Source organism: Cibotium barometz, chromosome 35 (assembly GCF_041138505.1).
Source record: "Cibotium barometz isolate CiBa-2024 chromosome 35, ASM4113850v1, whole genome shotgun sequence".
Classification (NCBI taxonomy): Eukaryota; Viridiplantae; Streptophyta; class Polypodiopsida; order Cyatheales; family Cibotiaceae; genus Cibotium; species Cibotium barometz.
The window spans coordinates 4,760,889-4,788,701 of record NC_141080.1 but is presented as its reverse complement, the minus strand read 5'-3'; the positions used below and the strand labels follow the sequence as shown (position 1 = coordinate 4,788,701).

The 27,813-nt window shown below is 46.1% G+C and overlaps 2 protein-coding genes across 3 annotated transcripts in view; one reads left to right on the top strand and one right to left on the bottom strand.

Annotated features, from left to right (window-relative positions):
* Positions 1-27,813, bottom strand: part of LOC147618081 (putative acyl-CoA dehydrogenase IBR3) — a 53,756-nt gene that overhangs the window by 11,585 nt on the left and 14,358 nt on the right. Inside the window, exons 2-10 of one of the 2 annotated variants that reach the window (XM_086775325.1) lie at positions 6,970-7,104; positions 6,743-6,883; positions 6,511-6,642; positions 6,222-6,410; positions 6,047-6,124; positions 5,844-5,960; positions 5,665-5,763; positions 1,616-1,742; positions 1,187-1,419 (exon numbers count right to left, since the gene is read on the bottom strand). In XM_086775325.1, coding sequence (XP_086631451.1) covers positions 1,187-1,419; positions 1,616-1,742; positions 5,665-5,763; positions 5,844-5,960; positions 6,047-6,124; positions 6,222-6,410; positions 6,511-6,642; positions 6,743-6,883; positions 6,970-7,104 — 1,251 coding nt within the window. The remainder of the gene's footprint in view (positions 1-1,186; positions 1,420-1,615; positions 1,743-5,664; positions 5,764-5,843; positions 5,961-6,046; positions 6,125-6,221; positions 6,411-6,510; positions 6,643-6,742; positions 6,884-6,969; positions 7,105-27,813) is intronic. The other variant, XM_086775326.1, reaches the window with a different exon arrangement.
* LOC147618082 (uncharacterized) lies at positions 24,227-27,512 on the top strand. The gene has a single exon (XM_086775324.1). It carries the CDS (start codon positions 24,889-24,891, stop codon positions 27,058-27,060), a length of 2,172 nt encoding a protein of 723 aa, XP_086631450.1. The 5' UTR covers positions 24,227-24,888; the 3' UTR covers positions 27,061-27,512.

Genomic DNA, 27,813 nt, shown 5'->3' with positions numbered 1-27,813 from the left:
GGCAGAGGGGGGGATCCATCGCTTCCACTTCAGCAGAGGCAGAGGACCACGATCCTACCATTTCTTCATCTGAGCCTGACTCTCATGAGTCAGAGGATGACTCCTCCATGGATGATCTTGATGAGTGATTTTTGGAGCACTTAGCTCTAGGATTTTGTCATGCCAGCAGCTGCTGCCAGCTTGCCAGCCACATGGATATTTTTTTATCATGTTTTGTATTTACTATAGTCTATACATATGGATTATGGATTATGAATGATGGATGATGGATGATGGATCTTGTTTTGTATTGACTCTTTTGAGGCTTGAGCCTTGAGCCTACAGTTGTCATTTCTGAATTTTGATCTATCATTTGAGTCTTTAACTCCGAAACTCCGTTTCCCGCCGTGCTCCGCACCCCCGTTTCCGAAACTCGTGTAATCCATATTAATCCATGTGTAAACTCGATGTCAAGGCGACATGAAGGGCCTATGAGACCAAAAAGATGTTACATGTAACAAAAAGGGTCTATGAGACCAAAAAGATGCTACATGGAATCCATGTGAAAACTGAATGTCAAGACAACATGAAAAGAAAAAAAGCAAGGCCTACGTACTACATAGGTCCTTGTGTATACAATGTAGTATGCAGAAACAAAAACCTCATGTGTTCTGGGTGGGGCATAGGGCTATGATATCCACCTCCTGTGGTGGTGCCTCCCTATGGCGTAGAAGAATATCTTGGATCTGAAAGCTGGTGGGTGGAGAACTTGGATCTCTGGGGGCGACAATGTCTGGCGCTCTGAAGGAGGCAGCCTGATCCCTGGTAGCTCCACATGGAGAGTGGCTAGAACCTCCCTGGTTCGATCACAGAGACCAGTCTAATATGGGTGTCCCATCTTCTCCATGTGGCTCACTAGAGCCACGCTGGGGGCTAAAGAAATCTAATAGAGGCCTGGGTGGGATCCTACTGTATTGCATCACTGCATTGCATCACTTGAGTAAACAAGTAGTGCTCTTCTGACTATGTCTCTCCAGTTGAGCATAGTCTGCATACCCAATACCCTCAGCTCATCCTGTCTCTATCCTGAGTCGGTGTGAAGTTACCCTGATCTAGCCAATAGCAATCCTCCTGGAATGTGATGTTTGTCTATGAAGATATCCAGGCTTTTTGAGAGAGAAAGAGAGAGAGAATGGTAACAACTTACTGGAATCCATAAATTCCAAAGGCCTTCCACCTTCGCCTTGTCCTTGAGTTCGTCCTCGATTGGATATATTGTCCAGCGTTTGTCTGAATAAGCATGAGCTGTAAATTTGGCTTCATTTGGATAGATGAAAACATCCATAAACCTGACTAACTTTCTCATCAGCTCTTCCACCCTTGATGAGGGTCCAAATCCTCTCAAGTCTAGCCCTTTTCCATCCTCAGGTGGATTCAGGCCTGCACAAGCATCAGTGAGAACAAATCACATGATTTTTCTACACCAAGCTTTTCTGCCTTATCTGATCTACATATGAATATGCATGAAAAAAGGGACCTTTTTGAACCTGTGTCAACCTTATTCAATTAAGTGGCCAACCTTGGATTCACCCACAGCTATTAGCAAATATAAAATAAGTAAAGAATAACTGCACACCTGATGCTAGCCAAGGAGGTATTGGAGGAAGGATGGAAGTTTGTTCTACAACCTTCAAGGCGTTACTTGTGAGGTAGCGAGCAAACTCCCCAGCAGCCTCACTGCCTTTGCCTCCAGAAGCATTCCCCTAGAACGTCAGTGCATCAGTAAGTGAGATGATATTGAGATTCTATATAAGACAAAAACATCAGAGTAACCTGTCAAGCTAGAGCACACTCCACAACTCAAACCCAGAAAAAAAAGCATTGCTGCATAATGGGGACAGAATCTTTTCTTTTCTTTTTTTACCATATTAGAGACATGCTGAAGACTGTGGTAAAGGCCTCTTAATTTTGTTATGAGTGCTCTGCAATTTAAACAAAACATATTTTTTCATGCTGCAAAATTAAGAGAAAAGTTTTCTGTAAGGAAGTTCCAACTTTTCACACATTTGCACCAAAGGATCATCGTATCACAGAATCGCACTCCAAAGTTTCATACCATAGTGTTGCCTCCTTCCAAACTGGAAATCATCAAACTCTCTCATTTGACACACAAAGCCCCCCTTGCAAGGCCTCGTACCAGATAAATAGGCCAGTACCTTACAGAGCTAAAGCAGCAACTAAACGAGATTTTGACCAAGGGAATGATCTCTCCATTTGGAGCACCACTTCTTCCGGTCAAGGACATCGAGTAGAGCCACTATGCAAGTTTCTGTACCAGCTGAACAAGATGGAGGAAGAGGAATTAAATCAGCAACTAGCAAAGTTGTTACAGAGGGTATTTATTGAGCCAAGCCACTCCTCTTTTTCTTCCCTGAACTATTTTTTCAAGAAGAAAGGTGGATCAGCTCCATTGTGTATCAATTAAAGACCTTTGAGTAAGATCATAGTCAAAATCAAGTTTTCATTATACCTTATTATCAGCTCAACGGAAAGCCATGCAGCTGCCGCTTCTCAATCCATTGGATCAAATCCTGAGGGCACCCTCATCTCAATGGTATCCATTCAATTAGCTTTGATGATGATGTTGTTCAGTGTAAGCAGATCTTATAGTAGATGAAGAGATGTGTAATAACAGCAGCACATCCGCACCATACCAAGAGATTCCATACAATGTACGGAAGTACCAGTAAACCTCAAGATTTACATGATAAAGATGAGGAAACTCCACCCCGTATTCCAAGATAAGCACTAGGGGATCTCACATGCATCAATCCTCAAAACAGCTCCAAGGACATGTACAAGGTAGATTGGGGGTTAGCAGACCATTGTGAGCCCTCATTCAGTGGGGACAAGGCCGTTGAGTGATCCATGAGTATAGTTACGGTAAGTGTGATGCACCTGCAATTTAGCACAGCCCAGCTGCCCACAGGTGCCAAATAGAACAGCTGGATGCTGGACACATCAACAGCCGAGCATAGGGACACTATGTGACGTTGCTTCGCACCTTATTTCACTGATAGGAGATGCTACAGTGATGGATGGCTAATCTCAGGAGTTCGAATGATGTCTCTTATCTGGTGCCGATGGATAGAATACAATCTTTTGAAAGATGGAGATCAGTGTTTGTACATGTGCAAAGAGCTCCACCATGGTCAAGTTGTGCATGATAATGAATCATGTGTGAGCACATAAATTGATTTTTATGTATGGACATTCCGTAAATTTAAATGCCTATGTATTGTTTATGAATCTGGAAGGAAAACACTCACTATCATGGGTGCTCAGCATTTATAAATAAAACGTGTGAAAACTAATAAGTTGATTGTTTTCTGCAGGATAAGGTAAGTAAAATTTATATTCAAGCTTTTTGTTTCACATTTTTCGTCCAATCATGAACGCATAAAAGAATGACCAAGCCCCACTATATCAAACATGCACCTTTGCCACCTTGCTCCCTTGTAGGAAAAGCACCCACCAGCGGCCAACAATCCCCTCCCATCACTGCATCCCCATGTACAGCCACTTTTGTACAGAGAACAGAGCTGTACAACAGCCCTGTAGAGACAGTTTTTATACGACAGCCCGTGTACGGACACCCACAACTGTATGGCAGAATTACACACCAATACAGCCAACACCTGTGCATCAATACAGCACTGATTGCTGCTCCTGGTACGGACTAAACAATGTTGACATCTACCAGGGGTGCAAGCTGTACAATCAGCACAGATCAGACCAGCAGATGACTGCCGTGGTGCACGCAGCTGTATTGACTGCTGATGTGGCTTTATGGAATCGCTGACATGGCCAATGTATTGAAGAGCTTGTGAAGACCCATCCCTTTTCTGGAAGCAAGGTTTTGGGACCTCAACTCAGTCCAAACTGCTCTGAAAAGGGTTCGGAAGTCCTCGATATCAAAAGTCAACTCCTCAATAATCGACATAGATTTATTGTGTACACACAAGACCTGATGTCACCAGCCAGACGTGATCGTCCAGATCCATGAGATTAAAAAGGACGCACTTCATACTTGATTAATGAAATGGGAACACCATTAAAAAGGCCACCCACCAGGTAGGTGGGCAGCCTGCCAAGTGTTTGGGCTGCCCAAAAACTTGGCACCCACCAATGCCAAGGTGGTGAGCTGCCTTGAAAGCTGTACAGATGGTCAACACTCCTCTCCTGCTGTCCATAAGCTGTACGACTGATCAAACGCCTCTCCTGCTGCCCACGAGCTGTACGGCCATTCATTGGTGGGCTGACCAGTCATGCAACAGATCCCACGATTGTACAATCAGTTTTGGACTGTCATAACAGCCCCTTCCACATTTAAAGAGCCGCTTGGGGAGATCGGAAAACTGTGTGTGTGGAAAGCTGTCCACATTGTCTGAAGGTACTTTGAAGGCTTGAAGACCCTAGGAGATTTTTGAAGACTTACAAATCAAGGGTATCGGCTACATTTGAGTTGTACCAATTGTAGATAATCAATGGCATGGGCTGCATAGAATTGTGTGAGTACTTATCTAGAGTTACATAATCACATTTCGGCTTGCCATGGTACTCTTTTCGTCATTGAAGCCACCAAGAGGCAGTGGTATGAATTGACCACATGGGAGAGAGACATCATGCTATCCAAATTGATGGAAGAATACTCTTATAGACTCTTGAAGACCTTGGAAGACTTTTGGGAGCTTTGGAGAATCCGGTTGCCTGTTTGGCAAGCCCATGAGTGTAACCAGAGAGCGTGAATTTCATGGGGCCAAAGATGGCCCCCCTCCCTTTTTAATTATTTGGTTCTGGGACTGGTTTGGGCTCGAATGGACTGCTCTTAACTTGTCTAAACTGTTTGAAACTGAAGCACCCTTCGCACACCAGAGAGAAAAATTAAAGCTAGAAGTCCCTGGTGAGTGATGGTGGCATGCCACATGTGACACAACTGATAGAGTACTAAGACCCAACTGATGGAATTGGCTGCTCTTTTATGCTCAGCAAGCATTAAGGGACAGGAGTGGGAATGAATGCTCAAATAAGGGGGAATCGTCTTCTATCCAGGACCCCCTACAAACCCCCGGGTCCCCACCCACACAAAGCTGAGAATTGCATACAAGCATGGGACTCACCAGAACCTGTGAAGGGAGGCTGAGACCATAGCATGTCGCAGAAGCGCGATTGAAGGCAAAGCGTCAGACGAATAAAGATCATCGTGCAAGCCTGGTAGTTTGGTGAAGATGAGGCCGAAAGCTGGTTGGCCTGCTGTACTGTGGCTGGTCTAGGACTGCCTATGAACTGGAAAAAGCCTCCCATTGTTCCCAGCCTGTCATTCTCATAGGCCTTTGCCCCCAGGTACTGAGATCCCCATCATACTAAACCTCATAATCACTCAAGCCTTTGTCCGTTATCAATCAGGCTCACAAATGCCAACACTCACCTAGCCACTCATATATTCTCCACTAGTATGGCACATGCATCCATGCTGGGGATGATGCATGTGACAAGACACAACAACCTTGTTACTAACAAGTCACAAAATAACTAAAAATTAACTGTTCATGGCCCATAAATAACCTAGTTGCAACCATGAAGAAACTTCTAGTCAGACTCGATTTCCAAGCATGAAAGACTCACTTGCAAATACCGTAGGTATACTCCAGCCAAAATGGCAGCCATACGGAACAGCGAAAGAGCTAGATAAAACTTCCAAGTATCCGCTGGCCAAGGCACTCCCTGTGAGATCAAACCAGATTTAGGGTCAACATTCAAAACAAAGCAAATTAAGAGCATGCACTCTTTAGAATATTACTTACCGCAGCGGCACAGTACTCTGCAAGGTAATCTTCTTGGGAGGGGATGCCTGGAGGGACATCTCCACCAAACCCATAGAAACCAAGTCCATGACTCTCACGGTTGTTTATGATGTAAGGCTGCAAGTTCCAGGTAGAAGGCTTAGCCTTCTTTGAACACAACCACCAAAATCAAGACTGGAATAAATGAGCTTAAAGAAAGTTACCATGCAACTATAAGCAACATCTGACATTTGGTTACCCAGGGTTGAAAGCTCCCAGTCCAACACAGCGATAACACGGGCCTGAAATACAGTTGAGCAGAAAAGAGGTATGGGGGACACATACACTGAAAAAAGCGCTTATTAGGTTCGCCTCGATAAAGCAAAGATGGTAGCCCACCTCAGTTGGATGGAAAACAAGATTATCTATCCGGAAGTCTCCATGAACAAGCCCAGTTCTGGACCCTTTTTGAGAATCTTCTGCAGGTATATGGTCCTTCAACCAAGAGATGAGGCGCAACATGGCAGGATCCGATTCCGACTTCCCTTCTCCTGTTGATGCTAGATATTGGGTAGCCCACCTTTTAATCTAGAAAAGAACCCATAAGGCAGAATCTTTTCAATGTTTTCCACACCATAACAACATGAAATATCCCAGTGCTCCAAGATTCCAACCCTAACATCCTTACCTGCCTTCTGCAATAGTTCTCTCTCCGCCCATACTTTTCCAAGCCAATGGCATCAACATCTGCTCTGTGGATGGAAGCCAATGTTTTTGCAATAGCACTGTATACAGCCGATCGGTCTCGAGGATCCAAGTCCTGTAACCCCACGAGGAAGTGCTAAGAAATATTGTCCATTCACAAAGTGAAAAAGGACAGAAAAGTGATTGGCAAAGCATATAAAGGTCAAGGATTATACAGGTAAATTAGGATCTGTAAATATACGCCCTTGCATGAATTCCATCACATAAAAAGGTGTACCAATAATGCTGGGATTATCGCACATGCAGTAAACCTTGGGCACCGGAACATCTGTGTTTGCACCCAATGCTGCAAGCACCTGCAGAAGTAAATGCTACTCTGAGAAAGGCATATAAAAGGAACTCATTAATGATTGCATGATAATGTATCCTGAGAAACACTAACCTGATATTCTCTTTCTATGGCATGTGCAGACTGTAAAATCTTTCCTGGAGGTTTCTTACGAAGTACATAACGATTCACTGCACCATGGCACTCCACCTCAAGAAGAAATGTGGGATTTGATTGGCCATGTCCAAACTGCAACATGTCAATGGCTACTTTCAGAATAAGAGTTAATATAATTAAACTCATGTGCCTCTTTCCTTGTGAAGATTTCAAAGCATCACTCAGATGGTATCAGTCGACTTGTGTGTGATCATCAGATTTGAACACCCTACTAACATTTTCATCAAAAAGCCAATGCAAAGAAGTTATCGGCTCCACAATAAAGAAAATCCAAGATAAACGGCATCAAAATTGAACAACTTGGAAAAAAACTCATTATGCCCTTGAATAGAAATGGCATATCGGCCAATGAGGTGATAGCTCAAGTGGTGAAGGTGTTTGCCTAGGACCAAGAGATCTTGGGTTCAAAACCCCCCATGGTGCTTCCTCGGCAGCATCACCTATGGGCGGATAATTACGCACCTACGGGCGGGCGAAAATCAGTAACTACAGGAGGATCTTGGGCCTAAGGCCAGAAAGGGGGGGCGGGGGGGAGGGGGGGGGGGGAAGAAATGGCATATTGACCACCGCATCAATCCATGCTCGGGCCTATAAAAAATGAGGATCTTGGAATGCGGGACATTTCCAATGGACATGGATGTGAGGATCCAAGTACAAAAGATCTTCCAAGACTCTGAATAGACAACAATCTCAATTGAACAATGCCCTAATGCAACGTGGCACCTCTGGCGAATCATGTTAGTTGACAGCAGCTGAGGGGCTGGTCTTCTGAGAATCTGAAGAGAGACCAACGTCATGAACAATATGATGCAAATTGTCATGGAGCGCACATTAACTATCAAATCCTACCTTTCTAAGTATTCGACAACTGAATCAGCCAACTAGCACAGTCTGAGTCGGGCGATTCTGTGATTGAGGTTGCAGTCTGAGGATGCATGATGAGCTCTTTGGCGTGCTCAATGTCTATGCGCCTAACCATGCTGGTGCCAGAGCAGAGTTCTGGACCCTTGTTACAAATGCATTGCCCGAGGCCGCACATTGGTGTGTCGGAGGAGACTTCAACATGCTTGAGGACCCGACCGATAGGGTGGGAGGCAGTCATGTTACCGTGCACGGCACGGAGCTTGCAGCTTGGGAGCGATTTTGCATGACACTGCGGATTACTGATGCATGGCAGCATGGAGCTTTCTCCCGCTCTCAGGACAGTCTTAGTTTTTCTCGGTCGGATCGCCGGCAGGGAGGGACTAATCTATCACGGATTGATCGCTTCTATGTGGGCGACAGGTTCGGGGAGCGTGGGGGCTCCGTTGGCATTCTTGCAGTTGAGGATCCTAGAGAGGATACTTACAGATTCCAATCTTTCTGAGGACATTGAGAGGATATGGCATGATAGCCAGAGCTCTGACCTGGATGCAGCAGGCCAGTGTGCCCAGGGACTCATTGAGCTTAGCTCTTTTTTGCACGCTGTAGCCTTGACACGACTGGGGGAGGCACGAGAGCGGGAGCGCCGCTTGAGGCGTAGCCTTGCTTCGCTCCAGCGCCTTCAGGAGCAGCAGCCTACATGTGAGTGGGTGGCATCCCAGCTGAGCCAGGCACGCCAGGAGGTTAGAGAGGCAGAGGAGCAGAGACATGAGTTCTACTATCATCGCCAGGCCTCTCAGTGGACGCAGCTTGGTGATAGAGTGACTGGGGAGTTCTTTGAGATTACCGGACCCCGCCATGCTCGAGCAGGTGTACGCCAGCTCAGGAGACAGGACGGCTCGTTAGCCACTGAGCCCGGGGAGATTAGAGCGATTGCCACTGAGTTCTATAGAGACCTGCTCTCAGCGGAGCCAGCCACAAAGGCACGTGATGCTTGCAGACAGACTGTGTTGGCCCATGTACAGAGGAGGGTCACAGATCGTACGCGCACAGTTCTGGGTGAGCCTCTTTTAGAGGATGAGCTGGTTGAGGCTTTGAGGGTCCTAGGTGGTTGGCATGCTGCAATCCTACAATTTTTTTGCAACTGACCGTGGAAGTGAAAAGTTATGCATGCCTCTCTGTCACCATTTGGTCCATCTCCATTTCTGGAGCCACTTCTATGGGACTGTCACTCCATAGAGCGGCCAGATTTGTAACATGTTCACATCTGACCAGGCCAATGCCCCATGTGAAAGGGTCAATCATCTTGTGTCACATGGACGGGAACCAATTTTGTGCCACCCGTGTGTGACCAATATTGTGCCGTATGGACGGGAGCCTGTTTGTTGCCACCCGTGTATGACCAGGATTGCGTCTTATCCATGGGACTGTCACTCCATGGTAGGACTGATATTTGTGCCGAGCTTTGTCTATGGGATTGTCACTCCATAGGAAGGCCCGTGCCACGATTTGTGTTTTGCCTATGGGACTGTCACTCCATAGGAAGACCAGGACTTCACATTTCTGTCGCACCAGTTTTGTGCCCGACAAGAAATTCTTATACAAGTTTCATGAAAGGGAAATTTCGTCCATTACATTTGCACATGCATTCATGTTTGCATGCATAAACTTGTTTCCCCATGACTTGTTTTCGTGTGTTTGCCTCCTATGACGTGCCAGTACATTGGACGGGGATGCCCCCAGTGTATCGTGGTGTGCTATCTGTTGACGAGTTGATGTGGCGTGTAAACAACTGGTAAGTATTGCCTTTTTGGTCTTTTTAAATGTAAAATCTATAAAGTAATGTAAACCTTAATATTTATAAGGTTGGGTGTTCACACATATTTAAATAATGGTTGGACACCTTTCAATGTGGGTGTCCATGAATTAACCTTTGATTAAGGCCTAATCATATTTAAGATTAAGGATTGCATGGGAAGAATTCACTCTCACGTGGATGGTGAAGGGGGTGGTGGATGGAAAGGGAGGCGACTACTGTATGGAGAGGAGAGAATCGTTTTTCACACACCCGCCTACTGCAACAGTACCCGCCTCCAGCCCTGTCGATGTAGACTTGCAACCCACACTACCCTCTCAAATGCCCATGTTCCCTACCATCTGCTCTCTATTGTTCCACCAACACATGGTAGCAACAATCTGCAAGAGAGCACGTAGGACAAGAGAACACTACACAGGGTATGTGATACTTGCTCCCATATTTAAGCATAAAAGCTTACCAATAGCAAGTAGAGTCGATGACAGTGGAAGTCTTCGCGATGGAAGTCCTTGGAGTGTTGAGATCTTTGATTTGTCGCCTTTCTTCACGAGACAAAAGTCTTCAAGAGGATGAAGGGAACATTGGGAAAGCTTCCCCTATGGTTCAACTTGAGAAAGGAAGGCTGAAATTAAGGTTTTCAGAAAAAAGACCAGAAATTACAGCAATAAAGAGAGCTGTTTTGCTGAATTTCAGTCATTGAGAGTGTGTAGGAGACTGATTAGCATCCGGAAACACTCTAGGAAGCTTGAAAATCACCTTAGCAAGCTTGGAAATGGAGTTGGGAAGGAGAATGTGCAGAAAATGCAGCCCAACAGCCCTCATGAAGGAGGCGCCAAACTCTAGAGAGAGGAAGATAAGTGAGGTGGTGAGGTGTCCAGTGTAGGTGGCAGGCAGGTGCTTTGTGGAGCAAGCTAGAGTGGACACATGGCTGGTTACTCCCTTTGTACAAAGGGGATAAGGTCTGGGCGGTGGACATTGGGTTATGTCCACCTTGAGACATCAGTGTGTGTGAACACCGGGCTGGTCATAATTTATAAGTGAGTTTTGGTCGCCCAAAACTTAATGACACACTCACTTATAAATTAGTGCTAACTCCTAAGGCCAAGTTTATGACCAATACTTACCACCTGTCACATGCCACATAACCATGTCAGTAGACAGTTTGACATGCACGGTTCACGGGCGGGCATCCCCTTACCCGGAACTACACATTGGTCAAGCAAGCATGAAAACATGCAATTTCAATTGCAAGCAAGCACATAAAGATCTATGCAATGCAGCATTGGTATGGACAATCCCCGTTCATGAGACTATACCAAAATAGACATGCTCCAGGCAAGTACACAAGGTACCAGACCCGATGGAACACCAATCCACCAAGCATTTCCGGGCATATACACGGAGGCACAAGTCCCAACGGAAAGCCAAGTCTACAGTATCACATGAGTGGCATCAATCCTCGGCATAAACAACTGCCATGGACACCAGTCCAATGTACATACATGATAAGAAAGCACGGGTGGACCAATTGGGTGGCCAAATGGTGACATCCCCCCCAGCTTCTAAACAGTTGTCCGCAACTAAAAAGCATCCAAATATGTCTGAAGCACATGCAGGCAATCTCTGAACAACTCTTCATCTACCCATTTAGCATCAATGGGAAGATAGTTCTTAAACTTCATCTACCCATTTAGCATCAATGGGAAGATAGTTCTTAAACTTCACAAGGTAACGCCTCATAACTTTGCCTGCAGCAAGCTTGTGTTCCTTGTGATACACAATCTGCTCTGGCTGCAAGATCTCCTCAAGCTCATCCACTTCTGGTGGATCCTCAATGACCATTTCACTGGGCTCCGGCCCTACATACTAGCGAAGGAGACTCACATGAAAAGCATTGTGTATGTGCCAATGACTAGGTAATGCCAATCTGAAAGCCACTTCATTGATCTTCTCGATCACTCGAAAAGGCCCATAGTACCTGGTTGCAAGCTTAGGATATGCACCCTCTTAGCCAGGCCTTTTTGCAAGTCTTGCTTTCTCAAATTTCAACAATACCCAATCATTCTCTTTAACATCCAATTGCCTTCTATGCTTGTCGGCAGCCTTTTTATGCTTGTCTTGTGACCTTGCAATGGCTGTCCGCACCTGAGCAAAAGCAATATCCAAGCCTCTTACATACTCATCAGCTGCAAATATCCCATCCTGTGCGAAGGATGGGTGGCAAAACCACCTTACCATAAACAATCTCAAACGGGGCTTTTCTCGTAGATGCATGCACCATGTTGTTGTATGCAAATTCCACAAGCAGTAAGTACTTCTCCCAGGAAGACTTCTGATCCGCCACATAACATTTCAAGAGATCCAACACGGCTAAATTTGCAGCCTCACTTTGCCCATCCGTTTGAGGGTGATAAGCTGATGAGAAGTCCAATTTGGTGCCCATATTATCAAATAAGGCCCGCCAAAAGAGACTTGTAGTCTTGGGATCTCTATCCCCCACAATGGACTTCGGCATTCCATGATGTTTGAACACTTGTGCAAGATATATTTTAACCATATGCTCAGCTTTGATGGTCTTTTTGACCGGCAAGAAATGTGCTTGCTTGCTAAACCTGTCCACAATTGTCCAAATTGCATCATTACCCTGTTGGGTACGTGGCAAGTCCATAATGAAATCCATTGTAATAATTTCCCATGGCTGCATGGGAATAGGCAATGGCTGAAGCGAACCTGGTGCCTTTTGCCTATCAAATTTGACCTTTTGACAAGTGATACATGCACGTACATGTGCCTCTTATGTCCTTCCGCATACCTGGCCAAAAGAAATACCGCTCAATCATGTGCGTAGTAGGCATTACGCCTCTATGACCAGCATATGGAGGAGCATGGCACTCATCCAAAACCTTTTGCCTCATGTCAGACACCACACATAGGCAATTATCTTTCATGAGATAACCCTCTTTGATCACATATGACGCATGTGCATGACCAGCCATCAAATCAGCCCAAATAGTGGCAAAATCAGCATCCGTATGATACAAATCACGCATAGTAGACAAGTCCCCATGAGAGGCAACCGAGATAGCTGCTACATACGGCTTTCGTGACAATGCATCGGCCACTACATTCTTCTTTCCCGGGGTGTGTAAGATCTGAAAATGAAACATAGAGAGAAAATTGGCCATCCTCATATGCTTCTCTGACAACTTAGTTTGAGTAAGAAAATACCTCAAACTCTGGTGATCTGTCTTCACAGTGAAATTAGCCCCAAGAAGGTATTGTTTCCATTTAGTAAGTGCATGAATTACAGCCAAGGGCTCTTTCTCATAAATGCCAAGAGATAGCGCTGCATCATGCAATCTACGACTCATAAGCCACGGCATGTCCCTCTTGATTAAGGACAGCTCCTATGCAATTTCATGATGCATCACATTCTACAGAAAAAGGCTTTTGCAAATCCGGAATGATCAACACTAGACCATGAGTAGTTGCATCTTTCAATTTGAGGAATGCATCTCTCTCTACATTAGTCCATTTGAACACGGCCTTCTTCTTTGTCAAATCATGTAGAGGAGAAGCAATCCATGCAAAGTGCCAAATGAACCTGCGGTAGTAAGAGCATAATCCAAGAAAACTACGGATCTCATGCACCGAACTCAATTCGGGCCAAATTTCGAATTGCATCAATATTTGCACGATCCATCCGCACTCCATCTTTGGACACAATATGCCCAAGATAATGTATCTCTGACAAGAAGAACTCACTCTTCTTTGCATTTATGAAGAGTTTATGCTTATGGAGCTCTTCAAAAACAATGGCCAAATGAGCTCTATGCTCTTCTTCGGTCTTCAAGAAGACTAGGATGTCATCAAAGAAGACACCTGTAAATTTTCTATATCCACGGAATATGCGATCCATCATTCTATTGAATGTAGCTGCAGCATTTGTAAGACCAAAAGGCATAACAAGATACTCATAAAGCCCAAATGCTGTCCTGAAAGCAGTTTTGTGTACATCCTCAGGCACTACACGCACTTGATGATACCCACTCTTGAGATCACTTCAGCTAAAGCATGCCGATCCATCCAACACTCCACGGTTGGAGTGACTCAGATTGGGGAGGAGATCCAGACACGAGGAGATCTACTTCAGGCCCAGGAGCAGTTTTATGGAGCAGTAAGAGGCAGTCATCTTTTGCCTTGTCGTCGACAAAGACAGAGTACCGGGCTGCTTGTGATGCTGTTTGTGAGGTGGTGAGGTTGCAGAGGTTGCATGGCAAGATTGGGCTTCCACTGGAGGAACCCACGGTCATCCAAAGGCACTTTGTTTGTGAACAGTTCATTGCTAATGACATCTTGCTAGAGTTCTGTTCGACGGAGGACAGTACAGTGGATCTCTTCACGAAGTCGCTATCTCAGGATTTGCTCAGGTTGCTCAGGCGGCACTCCAGCTCCCTGTGGTTGGTTTCACAGCCAGGAGCTGAGAGGGTGTTAGAAGTCATCTCCTGTCTTTATGTGGACACCAGGGCCTTTGTTGTGGGTGTGCCCGCCCTTGTAGGTGTTGTTCTCATTTTTCCTCACTCCCCATATTTTTTCCATTTTTCTATGGCTTGGGTGGCTACCATGTGGTGGCTGGAGTTCTCAAGTACTACCTGACTGGTCACTGTTCTCGCCAACTCATGACAGCTGGCCGACTGGTGGTTGTGGCTGGTCGTGGAGCTTCAGGGCCTGTTGTTTGCCTCTAATGCAGGCCAACTGTAGTCTGGGGGCCATGTAAAATGGCCCCACTACCCTCTTGCCATTTTGTATCATATTCGGGATCTTCTTTGTGTATATAGAGCAGAGTTACACGCCTCTATCTCTCTCCCTCTCTTGTGATGTTGTTCTTCATTGTGTTTGCTCATGTTTCCAAATTTAGTCATCATCTCCGCTGCGTATTCTGACAGGAAGGCCACTGGGATGGTGATTTTTCCCTGTGAGTACCCTGACCGTGCCCTCACATTCAGAGGAGCCAGTGAAGGTCAAAGGGATTTGAGAGAAACTGGGAGAAAAGCTTACTTGGGAGCACCAGGTATCACTCCCTCCGCAGTGCCTCACCTTGCCAGGTGTTAGTACGGGCACGTCTGTTGGTGCACGGTCCCGGGAGACCAATGAGGGGCGGGTGTTCACCCAATGAAGGTGGGAGACTACCTATGATTTGGTCTACTCCGACAACCGATTCTTCATCGACAGAAATCTTACTGTTTTTCAATTGTATTCACTCTATGTTATGGAGAAATCTGGCCTTGGGACCCTTGAACACATGTACATATAAATACTCCAAGAAATACAAACTGTATTGAGGGGGGGGTGGGGGGGGGAAGGGGGGGCCTTTCCGGCCCCAATGATGGTGTCAGGTGTTCTTTGTCATTTCCAGTTTTAATGTTGCAAGTATTGTTCCATTGTTTGTATTAGTTAAGTGATCTAAAAATGTATATTTTATCTTCCGATTTGTAGGCCTCCTGTAGGGAGCAGTTACACTCTCATCTATGATCTTCCTTTGGTGCTGAAGCACCCTCCTCTTTGACCTGTTGCTTCATCTATGGCAAGCAATTTCCCGCAATGTGCTCACTGGAGCAACATTTGAAACATTGCCTTGCCAACCACTTAGCCTAAAGCTCTTGCTTGGCTTTACACTCCCCAACTAGAACTGTCCTTATCTTTTATAGCCATAATAGCTCCCTACCATTCTACTACCGGTGTTGTATTACTTGCTTAGGACCTTCTCAAGTCTCAAGGGTCATTGCCAAATGAACTGCATCGGAGAGAACTGATGATGAACATCACGTTTGAAATTCTCAACAATGCCAAGTTCATAAGGAAGATTGCCAACAACAAGGTGGCCTATTGCATTCATTAGAGATTCTCGAGAAAGTGGGAAAGTATCTCCCTGCATTTTGTGGTTAAATTACACAAACTAGTAGAGGAAATGATGCCATTTTGGTGAATATCATCGATTGCCTCACAAAGTTCGTTGAGTTCATTCCAACTAGGATTAATGTAGCTGCTTGGCTTGATAAGGATGACAATGATAATGAGACCGTAGAAGAATTGTGGGATGCCATTTAAAGGAGTTATCATAGAGAGAACTCTACTCAAAAGATTGCCTTGGAGAATCAACTTGCCAACTTGAAGATCTCTTATTCTGCGATTCCATCACGGAGTTTGTTACCATCCAGAAACAGGTGGTCTCTTTGGGGAGCAAGGCTACTAATGAAGACTTTGTTATTCGGCTTCTCACCAAATTGCCCGAAACTTTCTAGTCTTTCTGTGATACTATTTCACTTCTCCCCTCTACTCCTGATCTGCATACTGTTGTTGACATGCTTCAGGATAGAGCTACGAGGAGGAAAACAAGCCAGGATGCTTCTGAGACCCTTCTTCATGTCAAGGACAAAGGAAAATGGCAATCTAAGGGTTCCAAAAGGAACAAAGTTGACTCTAAACTTGCTAACAATCTTGCTCATAGGGATCTTACTTGCCATTATTGTGGTCACAAAAGTCACATTCAACCTGGCTGTCGCAAGAAGAAGAGAGAAGGTGGTTTTGCAAAGAAGCCCACTAATCAAACCTCTCCATCTACCAATTGTTGGCAATCGTGGAGATTCATATGCATCAATGTAAGCCATGGATATGCATAATTAAAGAAGATAAGATCTTAACAACAAGGGTTAGGTTAAACACATGAGATTAGCAAGATGATTAACATAATGACAGTATGATGAAGAGGAGAATAATTCATGTAATCTTGCATTAGAGAGCCTCTTTAAACAGGCGAGTACAAAGAGTGATTACAATCAGTTGTCCCAGGTACCACGATATGGGTTTGAGGATAGTCTGTAGCCTCCTAGTATACATAAAGATATATGTGAGAGCCCGCGCTATGGAGTAGTCGAAGGTGAGGGTCAAGGTCCTAGGCTTCTTTAGAAAGCCCAGTTATCATCAACATAGTTGGCCTCATGTGAGGCCTCCTTCTCTTGGTCTTCCTGTAACACGCGGAAGCTCTGGGGGTCTTCTTTCAGCCCTAAACACCACTTAGAACATGCTGATGCAAAAAACACAGACAGAATGGAGAGTAGAGAGAGAGAGAGATAGCTGGAAATTCAATATATTCATATGGTACAAAAAGGTACCCTAAGTCTACAGCCATAGGCTGCCTTCTTGAAAAGGTGGAAAACACCAAAACAGTCCTACACTAAGGACCCACTCCCTAGTGGAGTGAATGAGTCCAACAATGAGCATACTTGCCTATTTATAGGCCTCTTGGATCATTGGAGTGCTGGCCGACTGGTCCATAAACCCCATGTAATGATGCGCCTACAGCCGCCTTCCCTCTGGTGCAGCCGACAGCCCCTGTGTGCAGCCAACAGCCCCTGTCATGCAGCCGACAACGCCCTTCCATGCCTTCATGCCCTGCTCCAAGTCCACCACTGCCACATCTGCACTTTATGCTCAAAATCCTGGTTCTAGTCATCTTTTTCTTGGCTGCCCCTTCTGGACTAGCTCTAGAGAATGTCCATGTCAATTCTTGCACATGACATCCCCCTCTGTTAAACTTGATGACGGGATTCCAACCTGTTCTTGGATGACTGTCATGATTCCCATTCTGTTCCCTGAACCCCTCTATCATCCATCCATCTCTCGCAACCCTTTTCACTGAAAACCCGGCCCGGTCTCCAAAACCACTCTGACTCTGAATAAAATCTATGCATATGTTCCATCCAGTCCCCAGTCCGTTCCTACCCTGACTCTGAACACTGTCTTGGTCTTCATTCCTGAGAAATGAGTCTGGCACTCTCACTCCACCCCTTGGAGGATAATCCTCCTTGGGACCGTTGCCCGAGAACCTATCTGGCTCACAGGACTGCCATCCCCTCTGGCTTTGTGGAACACCACCAACAAACCTCCTGGGAGCTCTTCCCGATCTTGTGTTCCTTGCCTTGGGCTTCGTATCCATGAATTTTCCTGTACCTTGGACCTGTACACCATCATATGGGACTCAAACAACGTTTAGCCTTGCTAAGCCTGATGCTCTGATACCAATGTAACACGCGGAAGCTCTGAGAGTCTTCTTTCAGCCCTAAACACCACTTAGAACATGCTGAGGCAAAAGCGCAGACAGAAGGGAGAGTAGAGAGAGAGAGATAGCTCTGAGAGTCTTCTTTCAGCCCTAAACACCACTTAGAACATGCTGATGCAAAAACGCAGACAGAAGGGAGAGTAGAGAGAGAGAGAGATAGTTGGAAATTCATTATATTCATATGGTACAAAAAGGTACCCTAAGTCTACAGCCATAGGCTGCCTTCTTGAAAAGGTGGAAAACACCAAAACAGTCCTACACTAAGGACCCAATCCCAGTGGAGTGAATGAGTCCAACAATGAGCATACTTGCCTATTTATAGGCCTCTTGGATCATTGGAGTGCTGGCCGACTGGTCCATAAGCCCCATGTAATGATGCGCCTACAGCCACCTTCCCTCTCGTGCAGCCGACAGCCCCTGTGTGCAGCCGACAACACCCTTCCATGCCTTCCATGCCCTGCTCCAAGTCCAACACTGTCACATCTGCACTTTATGCTCAAAATCCTGGTTCTAGTCATCTTTTTCTTGGCTGCCCCTTCTGGACTAGCTCTAGAGAATGTCCATGGCAATTCTTGCACATGACACTTCCTCAACTTCTTCTTCTTTTCCTATAAGGAGAGCTTTGACTTTGTTCTTCAAGAAGCACTTGTCTTCAGTGTGGCTGGTTTTACCACAAAATCCACAAGCCTTCTTCTTTGAGCCAATGTAGCTCCTTTGTTGTTGAAGAACTTTTTCTTGGTGTAGAATGCCTTGTCAGGTTTGTGGATTGAGCTTTGGTTCTCTTGTAGCCTCTTGTACTTTTCAAGTGGTGCTGTCTCCACACTAACTAACTTTGGTTTTAGCAAGTTCTTTAAAGTAGACACTAGATGTGAGTAATCCTCACTAGGCATACTTTTAAGAAGTATGCCCATGGAATTACTTTGTCCAATTTGGAGGTTACAAGGATGGGTGCCTTGACTACACATTCTTTAAGCTCCAAGAAAGCTTCCTGGCACTTTGGTGTCCACCAATACTAGGCTTCCTTTCTTAACAACTTAATAAGAGGAGCCGCCTTATTTGCAAATTGTTCTATGAATCTTCGATAATATCCCACGTAACCCAAGAAAACTCTGAGCTGCTTTAGGGAGGTTGGAGCTATGAGGACTACAATCTCAGTGTGCAACTGACCATGGCAGTGAAAACAATCGAGATATTTGCACATGTCTCTCATCTGTGATCTTCCTTTGATGTTGAAGCAGCCTCCTCTTTGATCTATTGCTTCATCTAAAGCAACTGGGGTCACATTTGAAACATTGCCTCGCATAGCAAGAGCTTCAAGATAAGTGGTTGGCAAGAAAGCTTCCTGGTACTTTGGTGTCCACCAATACTAGGCTTCCGTTCTTAACAACTTATGAAGAGGAGCGGCCTTATTTGCAAATTGTTCTATGAATCTTCAATAATATCCCACATGACCCAAGAAAACTCTAAGCTGCTTTAGGGAGTTTGGAGCTATGAGGACTACAATCTCAATGTGCAACTGACCATGGAAGTGAAAAGAGTCCAGATATTTGAACATGTTTCTCATCTGTGATCTTCCTTTGGTGGTGAAGCAGCCTCCTCTTTGATCTATTGCTTCATCTATGGCAAGCAATTTCCTGCAATGTGCTCAGTGGAGTCACATTTGAAACATTGCCTTGCCAACTACTTAGCTTGAAGCTATTCCTATGGGAGGCATGGCTTTGACACTCCCCAACTAGAACTGTCCTTATCCTTTATAGCCATAATAGCTCCTCCTCTAAAACTCTCCTTACCATTCTACTACTGGTGTTGTATTACTTGCTTAGGACCTTCTCAAGTCTCAAGGGTCATTGCCAGATGAACTGCATCAGAGAGAACTGATGTTGAACATAACATATGAAATTCCCAACAATGCCAAGTTCATAAGACGGATTGCCAACAACAAGGTGGCCTATTGCATTCATTAGAGATTCTCAAGAAAGTGGGAAAGTATCTCCTTGCATTGTGGAAGGTGTTCAGACAAAAATATTAAAGTCAAAGTCAGAGTCAAAAGTAGCAGGTCAGGCTCCCCACCTTTGCCCCCCTTCTTCTGCACCCGCCTCTTTTTCAGCAGCAATTTTATCTAGATTCAAGTCGGCCACCCACTTTTTTTGATTGGCTTTATGGCTTCTTCAGCCACAACCAATCTTTCGTCACCCCCGCTGGCCGGGAGAATCATCAATTTTTCACAAGACGAGCTCACCTCTCTTTAGCACGACATTGACCTTGAGGTCCAGACCACCCTTGTTGCGAGAGTTTATGATTCCCGCCCCTCTCATTCGCAGGCCCGTGAATGGCTTCTAGCAGCTCTCCCTTCGGATATAGGCGTGTAACTCTGCTCTATATACACAAGAAGATCCCGAGGAATGATACCAAAGTGGTGGGGAGCATGGGGCCTATTTATATGCCCCATGCATGCATTCGGCCTGCTCTAGAGGCTCTCCACGACTGCATAAAGCAGTCGGCCAGCAGTAAATGCCTCCACGACTGCATGAAGCAGTCGGCCAGCAGAGAAAACTCCACGACTACTCATTAGGCAGTCGGCCAGCCACACGACTGCTGAATGGGCAGTCGGCCAGCCACCAGAGACTCCTACCAACATCTGGCATCCATCCACACCACGGAAAAATGAGGAAAAATGCGGGGAGTGAGGAAAAATGATAAAACACCTCATAAGGGCAGGCACACCCACAACAAAGGCCCTGGTGTATAAAAATAGACAGGACATGACTTCTAACACCCCCTCTCAGCTCCTGGCTGTGAAACCAACCACAGGGAGCTGGGGTGCCGCCTGAGCAAAACCTGAGAGAGCGACTTCGTGAAGAGGTCCACCGTACTGTCCTCCGTCGAATAGAACTCTAGCAAGTTGTCATCAGCAACGATCTGTTCACGAACAAAGTGCCTCTGGATGACCATGGGTTCCTCCAGTGGAAGTCCAATCCTGCAATGCAACCTCTGCATCCTCACCACCTCACAAGCAGCATCACAAGCAGCCCGGTACTCTGCCTCTGTCCGCGACAAGGCAAAAGATGACTGCCTCTTCCTGCTTCGTAAAACTGCTCCTGGGCCTGAAGTAGATCTCCTCGTGTCCGGATCTCCTCCCCAAACTGAGTCACTCCAACCGTGGAGTCGGACTCCATCCAACAATCCCCCTCCTGTGTACAAGAGTCCATGATCCTTCGCATGCCGCAGAAACCACAGGAAACGCAATCCTGCCTCCCAAAGAGTCATCCGCAACCATGAGCTCAACTGCCTCATCAGGAAGCTCCCGTCCAAACTGGTGTCCATCAACCAGATCAATGAACCATTCTGCTTCTGAGTGAAAGAAGCATCACACTGCTCACAAAGATCTACACCTGTTACGGTGCAAAAACAAGTCCTGGAAACCTGATGAAGACCATGCCATGCCTTCTGAAACCTGTCAACCACCCCCTCTGAGTCCGGAACCACAAAGCCTGGAGTATGCACCTCCTTCTGCAAGTAAACAACTGCCACCTGCCTGGCTTTCCGAATGGTCCCTGTGGAAAGAGCATCCTCATCTACTGGAGGTTCTTTGTCCCGAATACGACGAGACATCAGAGCATAAGTGACCTGTTCAGTTTCCTCTGACTGACGAACACAAGAACTACCAAAATCAGTACTGGAGAGTTCTTGCCAACTGTTGCCATCTACTGGCAAGCTATCCACCATCTGGTCCCGGAAAGCCTGCACCTGCAGCGTATCCACACTTAAGTGGCCATTACTAGATTGCCACTCGTCACAAACCTGAGGACCTGGGAGAGAGAGTGCTGAAAGCTTGTAAACTCCATTCTCCACTCCGCCTTCCCAAACCACTTGGCCTGTTGTTTTGTCCCGGAGAGCAACAAAATGCTCATCAAACTCCACCCGTACGCCAGTCTTGCAAACCTGATGCACTAACAAAAACAGATGAAAACCAAGTGACGGAACATACAACACCTTGGAGGAATGCACCAGAAAGCCTGCAGAGATCCTGTAAACCGGAACGGGAAGGAGTCATGTGCCTGGAAGCACCAATATCTAGAATCCACTCCCGAGTATCCGTTGCGGAGAGTCCTCCAATCTCCTCCCTGCCTGAAGGAAATGAAACATCGGTGTCCACCACCTCCAGGTGCACAAAAGCCGAAGTCTTCATGATTGCTGCTGAGGAATCTTCACCCTTCTCGGTCTTCTGCTTGGGACACTGCCTCCAATAGTGGCCTTTCTCGCCACAATCATTACAAGTCCTCTCTGCCTTTAGTTTCTCGCGGTCAGTAATAACGGACTTCTTCTCAGAAGACTTCTCCGACGAAGCCTTCCCTTTGCCCGTGTTACGGCCTTTCGACTGTTGGCCAGTTAAGGCCTCCGAACCTCCACCCTGAGGAGGGTTCGTGAATTGTTCCTCCTGGTCCAGGACCATGGGCACAAGCTCCTCCCACGTGATGGTGCTGAGCCTACCACTGGTAATCAAAGACGAGTAAAATGCTAAGTACTGAGAGGGCAAGTGCGACAGCAACGTTATGGCCATGTCCTCGGACGATATCTCCTTCCCAGCCTAAAGAACTTCCTGCTGAAGAGCCTGCAGCTTGTTAATATACTCCCGCATCGTCGACGACTTTGCAGGGCTCATAACCCGCATCTGTACTTCCAAGGAAATACTCTTCATGGGCGATACCCTGTTGTAAAGAGAGGCCAAATGCTGCCATATACCTCTGGCCAACGTCATATGCTTTACATGATTGATTACCTACGGTGTGCAGTTGAGAAAGATAAACAAACGGACCCTAGCGTTGACACAATCCCACATCTGTGTCTGAGCCTCCCGGTCCTTTCGGATCGACGGTAACTCCCCTTCCTCTACTTCCGGCCGTGGAACCCCAACAACGACAAAATCTGCGAGGTCGAAAGACTCCAGAACAGATTCCATCATAACCTTCCATATGCCGTAGTTGCTTCCGTCCAACTGGCGGTCCACCGGGAACGTGGGGAGTGTCGGGATCTTCACATGCCTCTCGGCCATCTCAAACAGATCTGCCATTGCGGGGATGTACTCTGAAAAGGGTGGGTGGGTGGGAACAAAGAAGAACTAATACCTGCAAGTGGCTGTCCAGCAAATCAGCCCGCCATCCTCTTGCTTCTCCTCTTCCCGAACAGTCCCGTACGGTCCACCAATCAGCAACACAATAGTCTCCCTCTTGCTCACACAAATCCCAAGAACTATCTAGAGCCTAGGCTCTGATACCATGTCAGAATGCGCAGCGGAGATGATGACCAGATCTGGGAACACAAGAGCAAAACGCAGTGCAGAAAATCACAGCACAAGAGAGAGAGATATATAGGCATGTAACTCTACTCTATATACACAAGAAGATCCCGAGGAATGATACCAAAGTGGTGGGGAGCATGGGGCCTATTTATATGCCCCATGCATGCAGTCGGCCTACTCTAGAGGCTCTCCACGACTGCATAAAGCAGTCGGCCAGCAGTAAATGCCTCCACGACTGCATGAAGCAGTCGGCCAGCAGAGAAAACTCCACGACTACTGATCAGGCAGTTGGCCAGCCACACGACTGCTAAATGGGCAGTCGGCCAGCCACCAGAGACTCCTGCCAACATTTGGCATCCATCCACACCACGGAAAAATGGGGAAAAATAGGGGGAAAATGCAGGGAGTGAGGAAAAATGATAAAACACCTCATAAGCGCGGGCACACCCACAACAAAGGCCCTGGTGTATAAAAATAGACAGGACATGACTTCTAACACTTCTCAGGTTTTGGCTGGTAGCCCCTTCCCTCTTGGTCCTAGGAAGATTTTCTTCTTTCAATACCAGGTGGGCTTTGATCCAGTGGCGGAGGATCAACGCCTTACCCTGGTCTCACTACGGTTCCTTGTTCTTCCTCGGTCCTATTGAAAGCTCTTAGCTTCCATAGGGGCATCCTTTGGGTACTAGTCCTTCCGAGCTCTCCCGCCTCAGCCATGTTATTCTTCAGAGACCTGACGGATCTCAATTCCACCAGAGGATGGAGATTGCAGGTAGACCTGACCAGTGTCGGATTTGTCGTCGACAAGGTCACATTGCTAGAGATTGTTCAATATCGAGGGGCCATGCTAGGAGGCGGTCTTGCCCATCAGAGGCCTTCTACAGTTGCCGAGACTCCAGTTGCTCCTTTGCCACAGCAAACCACACAGCGTTGGTTGTGGTTAGGGATGGCAGGCACCCTCAGACCCCCGTACCTGCCCCTTCACCCACACCCAACCCTTATGCAGATCTTGCCTCACAGGATGTTGATCCTTCTTTGGAGGATGAGGCTTTGCAGGCACATGATCTGGATCCTTCACAGGAGGATGCTGCATTACAATTACAGGCATAGTTGCATTCAAACGCGTTTGATACGCGAAGCAAACGTTTACAAACGTTTGAAAAAAAAAACGTTTGAAAAAAATTTCAAACGTGGACTTTTTTGGGGGTTTTTTTTAACGCTTCGTCGCCCATCGCATCTCTTGCGCCCCCGCCCACCGTCTCTCTCTATTTCGCCCCGCCCATCGTGTCAAGGGAGTCGAGCGTATCTCTCTTGCAAGTTGCGCCCACTCTCTCTCGAGTGACGAATCTGCCCGCCCATCGTGTCTTGAGTCTAGACTCTCTCGAGTCTCTCTCTTGCTCGACTGTGCAGGCACAGCAGGTTGAGGCAGCCCTGCACAGTGCACACAGCCGGGCAGCCCATCTCTCTCTCTTGCGTGATTGTGCAGGCACAGCAGGCTGAGGCAGCCCTGCACAGTGCACACAGCCCATCTCTCTCTCTTGCGTGACTGTGCAGGCACAGCAGGCTGAGTCAGCCCTGCACACAGTGCACACAGCCCATCGATTCTCGAGCAGCAGTCTTTCTCTACTGAAATTTGAAGGCCCAGCACTGCCACTCGCCAGCAAGCAGCAGCAAGCACCTTCCACTGGTGGGACTCAGCAGGTGGGAGTCGGGACTCGGGACGAATATACAGGTAAGTTGGTAACAGGGTTTTAACTTGTGCAAATGGGACGAAAGCGCAAAGCTGAATGGGAGCATGTGTCCATTTTGAAAACAACTGAAAAAGGCCAGACTACATGTAGATGCAAATATTGTGGGCACACTTGGGATGGTGGTCCATCGCGAATAAGGGCACATATTCTTGGTTTATCAGGTCATGGTGTGGGAAAATGTAATGCTGCACCCCAAAATGTAAAAGATGTATGTCGCAGATTGCATGTGGGTGGAGTGCAAGACTCCATGGCAAACATTGATGCATGCGTATCTGATTTGGGAGAGGCTTCTCATGGTAGTGTCGATGTACATGCATCAAATGTTGCAAGTGGTATTGGGCCTTCTAGCTCTCAACAGCACGTGAGCAGAAAGAAGGTGTCAAAGACACAGGGTGCTCTAGCTAAAGCTTGGGATGTACAAGCACGAAAAGAGGCAAACATTGCTCTTCGTCGCTTCTTCTATGCGGAAGATGTTCCTTTTTGGAAAGTTAGAAGCCCATATTTTCTTGACATGGTGAAGGCAATTGGGCAAGTTGGGCCAAGCTATAAGCCTCCCTCATATAACAGCTTGCGTACAAAAGAGCTTGTGGATGAAGTCAAATGCGTTGATCGTGACTTGCTAGACATTAGAGAAAAGTGGAAGAGATATGGATGCAGCATTGTTTGTGATGGATGGTCAGATGCAAGGCGCAGGCCAATTATCAATGTAATGGCTACATCCATATATGGGTCTGTTTTCATAAAAGCAGTTGATACAAGTGGGGAGTTCAAATCTGGCGAGTATATTTTTGGCATCTTGAAAGATGTAATCCTTGATATTGGCCCCGATTATGTAGTGCAGGTGTGTATGGATAATGCCTCAAATTGTTTGCGGGCTGGTGATTTGATCGAGCAAGAGTGGCCTAACATCTTCTTCACTAGATGCACTTGTCATTGTTTGGATCTATTGTTGGAAGATATTGGCAAGCTTCAATGGATTGCTCCTATTTTGGCTCAAGCAAATCTAATTGTGACATTTGTTACACGGAAGCACACAATCTTGGCTTTGTATCGTCAATTTAGTAAAAAGGAATTATTGAAGCCATCGATGACGCGCTTTGCTTACTCTTTTATAATGCTGGTGAATTTATTGGATGACAGATGCTACAATGGGTTGCGTCGTATGGTTGTTAGTGAAGCTTGGACAAGGAAAAAGGTCTCACGTACCGTGAAAGGCTTGGATGTGGCTAACATTATATTGGGTGCAAGCTTTTGGCAGGAGGCTAAAGTGATTGTGAAAATTTGTGCACCTATTTTAAAGATCCTTCGTCTTGCAGATAGAGAAGGCGCCACCATGGGTCTCATGTATGAGATGACAGATCGCATGGTTGAGAAGCTGCAGGTTGTAGGAGGAGTGGATGCAAATAAACTGCAAGACATTAAGAATCTTAGTGTGGATAGGTGGGATATGATGCATTCACCTTTACATGCTGCAGCCTATGTTTTGCATCCTATTTGGAGAGCTAAGAATCCTGGTGGTGACAGAGAGGTGCATGAAGGTTGGATGACTGTCATGGAGAGATATACAAAATATGATGTGGATATGCAAGGTGTTCTATGTGATGAACTTGACACTTATAAGTCCGAAGCAGGTGCATTTGCTCGTGCTGTGGCTAGAGATGAGAAAAGAATGCATCAAGCTGTCAAATGGTGGGAAACATTTGGGGCCCAGACACCCAAATTGCAACAGCTGGCTATAAGGGTGCTCTCACAAGGGACTTGTGCCTCCCCATGTGAGAGAAATTGGAGCACATTCTCTCTTATCCAAACAAAGAGAAGGAACAAGTTGCTTCCAAAAAGAACAGAGCATCTTGTATACATTCACACCAACCTTCGCCTTATCAACAAGATCAAGCAAGGAGGCTACGAAAAGATGGAGGTCACATTGGAAATGATTAACAAGGAGAATGATGATGATAGATTTCTTGCATTGCAAGGGACACAAGAAGAGGAGCAAGAGGATGTTGTAGCCTCATTATCGCATACGGGGGCAAGCAGAAGTGATATCGTTGGCACCAGTTCCCTTGGTGAGCATCATGATGATGATGATGATGATGATGATGATGATGACGATGATGATGATGATGATGAGGAGGAGGAGGAAGAAGGGGAGGATGACTCTATTTCAGAGAATGATCTATCATGATTCATTTAGGTGAAGACTCGCGTAGAGTCTAGTTTGTATGAGTCATGACCATCTCCCCTTCCTTCCTTGTTGTTTAGTTCTGTAGTTGCCAGGGCACTTTTTACCTTCTTTAGGAGGGGTTTTTTCCCCTGGCTTTATCATTTTGTATCAGCTGGCTTTTGTTCTCTAGAGTCTAGACTCTACACTAGTCACTCTAGAGTCTACACTGCAGTTTGAACTTTGCGCAGTGCACAATGCGCATTTCAATTTTCAATTTTCATTTGCTTCAATTCAATTGCTAGTTTTGAGGTGCTTCATGTTATGATGTTTTAATGTTCAAGTAAATATGGATTTGTTTAAAAAATGCTAAAAAATTAGGGTTGCGTTTGATTCAGGTCAAGGGTTTGAATCAAACTCGTATCATACTTTCATACTCGTTCGCGTTTGACGTTTGATTGACGTTTGAAAAAACTATGATTACAGGATGATGGTACCCTTGAGGATGATGTTGCGCATTCGCATTGTCATGGTACCTCTCCAATTCTGAGGACTAGCCCTAGCTTTTCCCCGGAGTAGGAGAGAGAGGTAAGGTTTACATCGTTAGATTTTCCCTCCCTTATCTATGCGAGACGTACTTCCGCCTCTAAAAGGGGTCCTTCGTCGACCACGAGGTCTAACAGGAGAAGAGATGCAGGATGTATCTATGCACGGTTAGACAGATTTTATGTGGATGATTGGGTGCTTGACAGAGGTGGGCATACTTTTATTGCTACA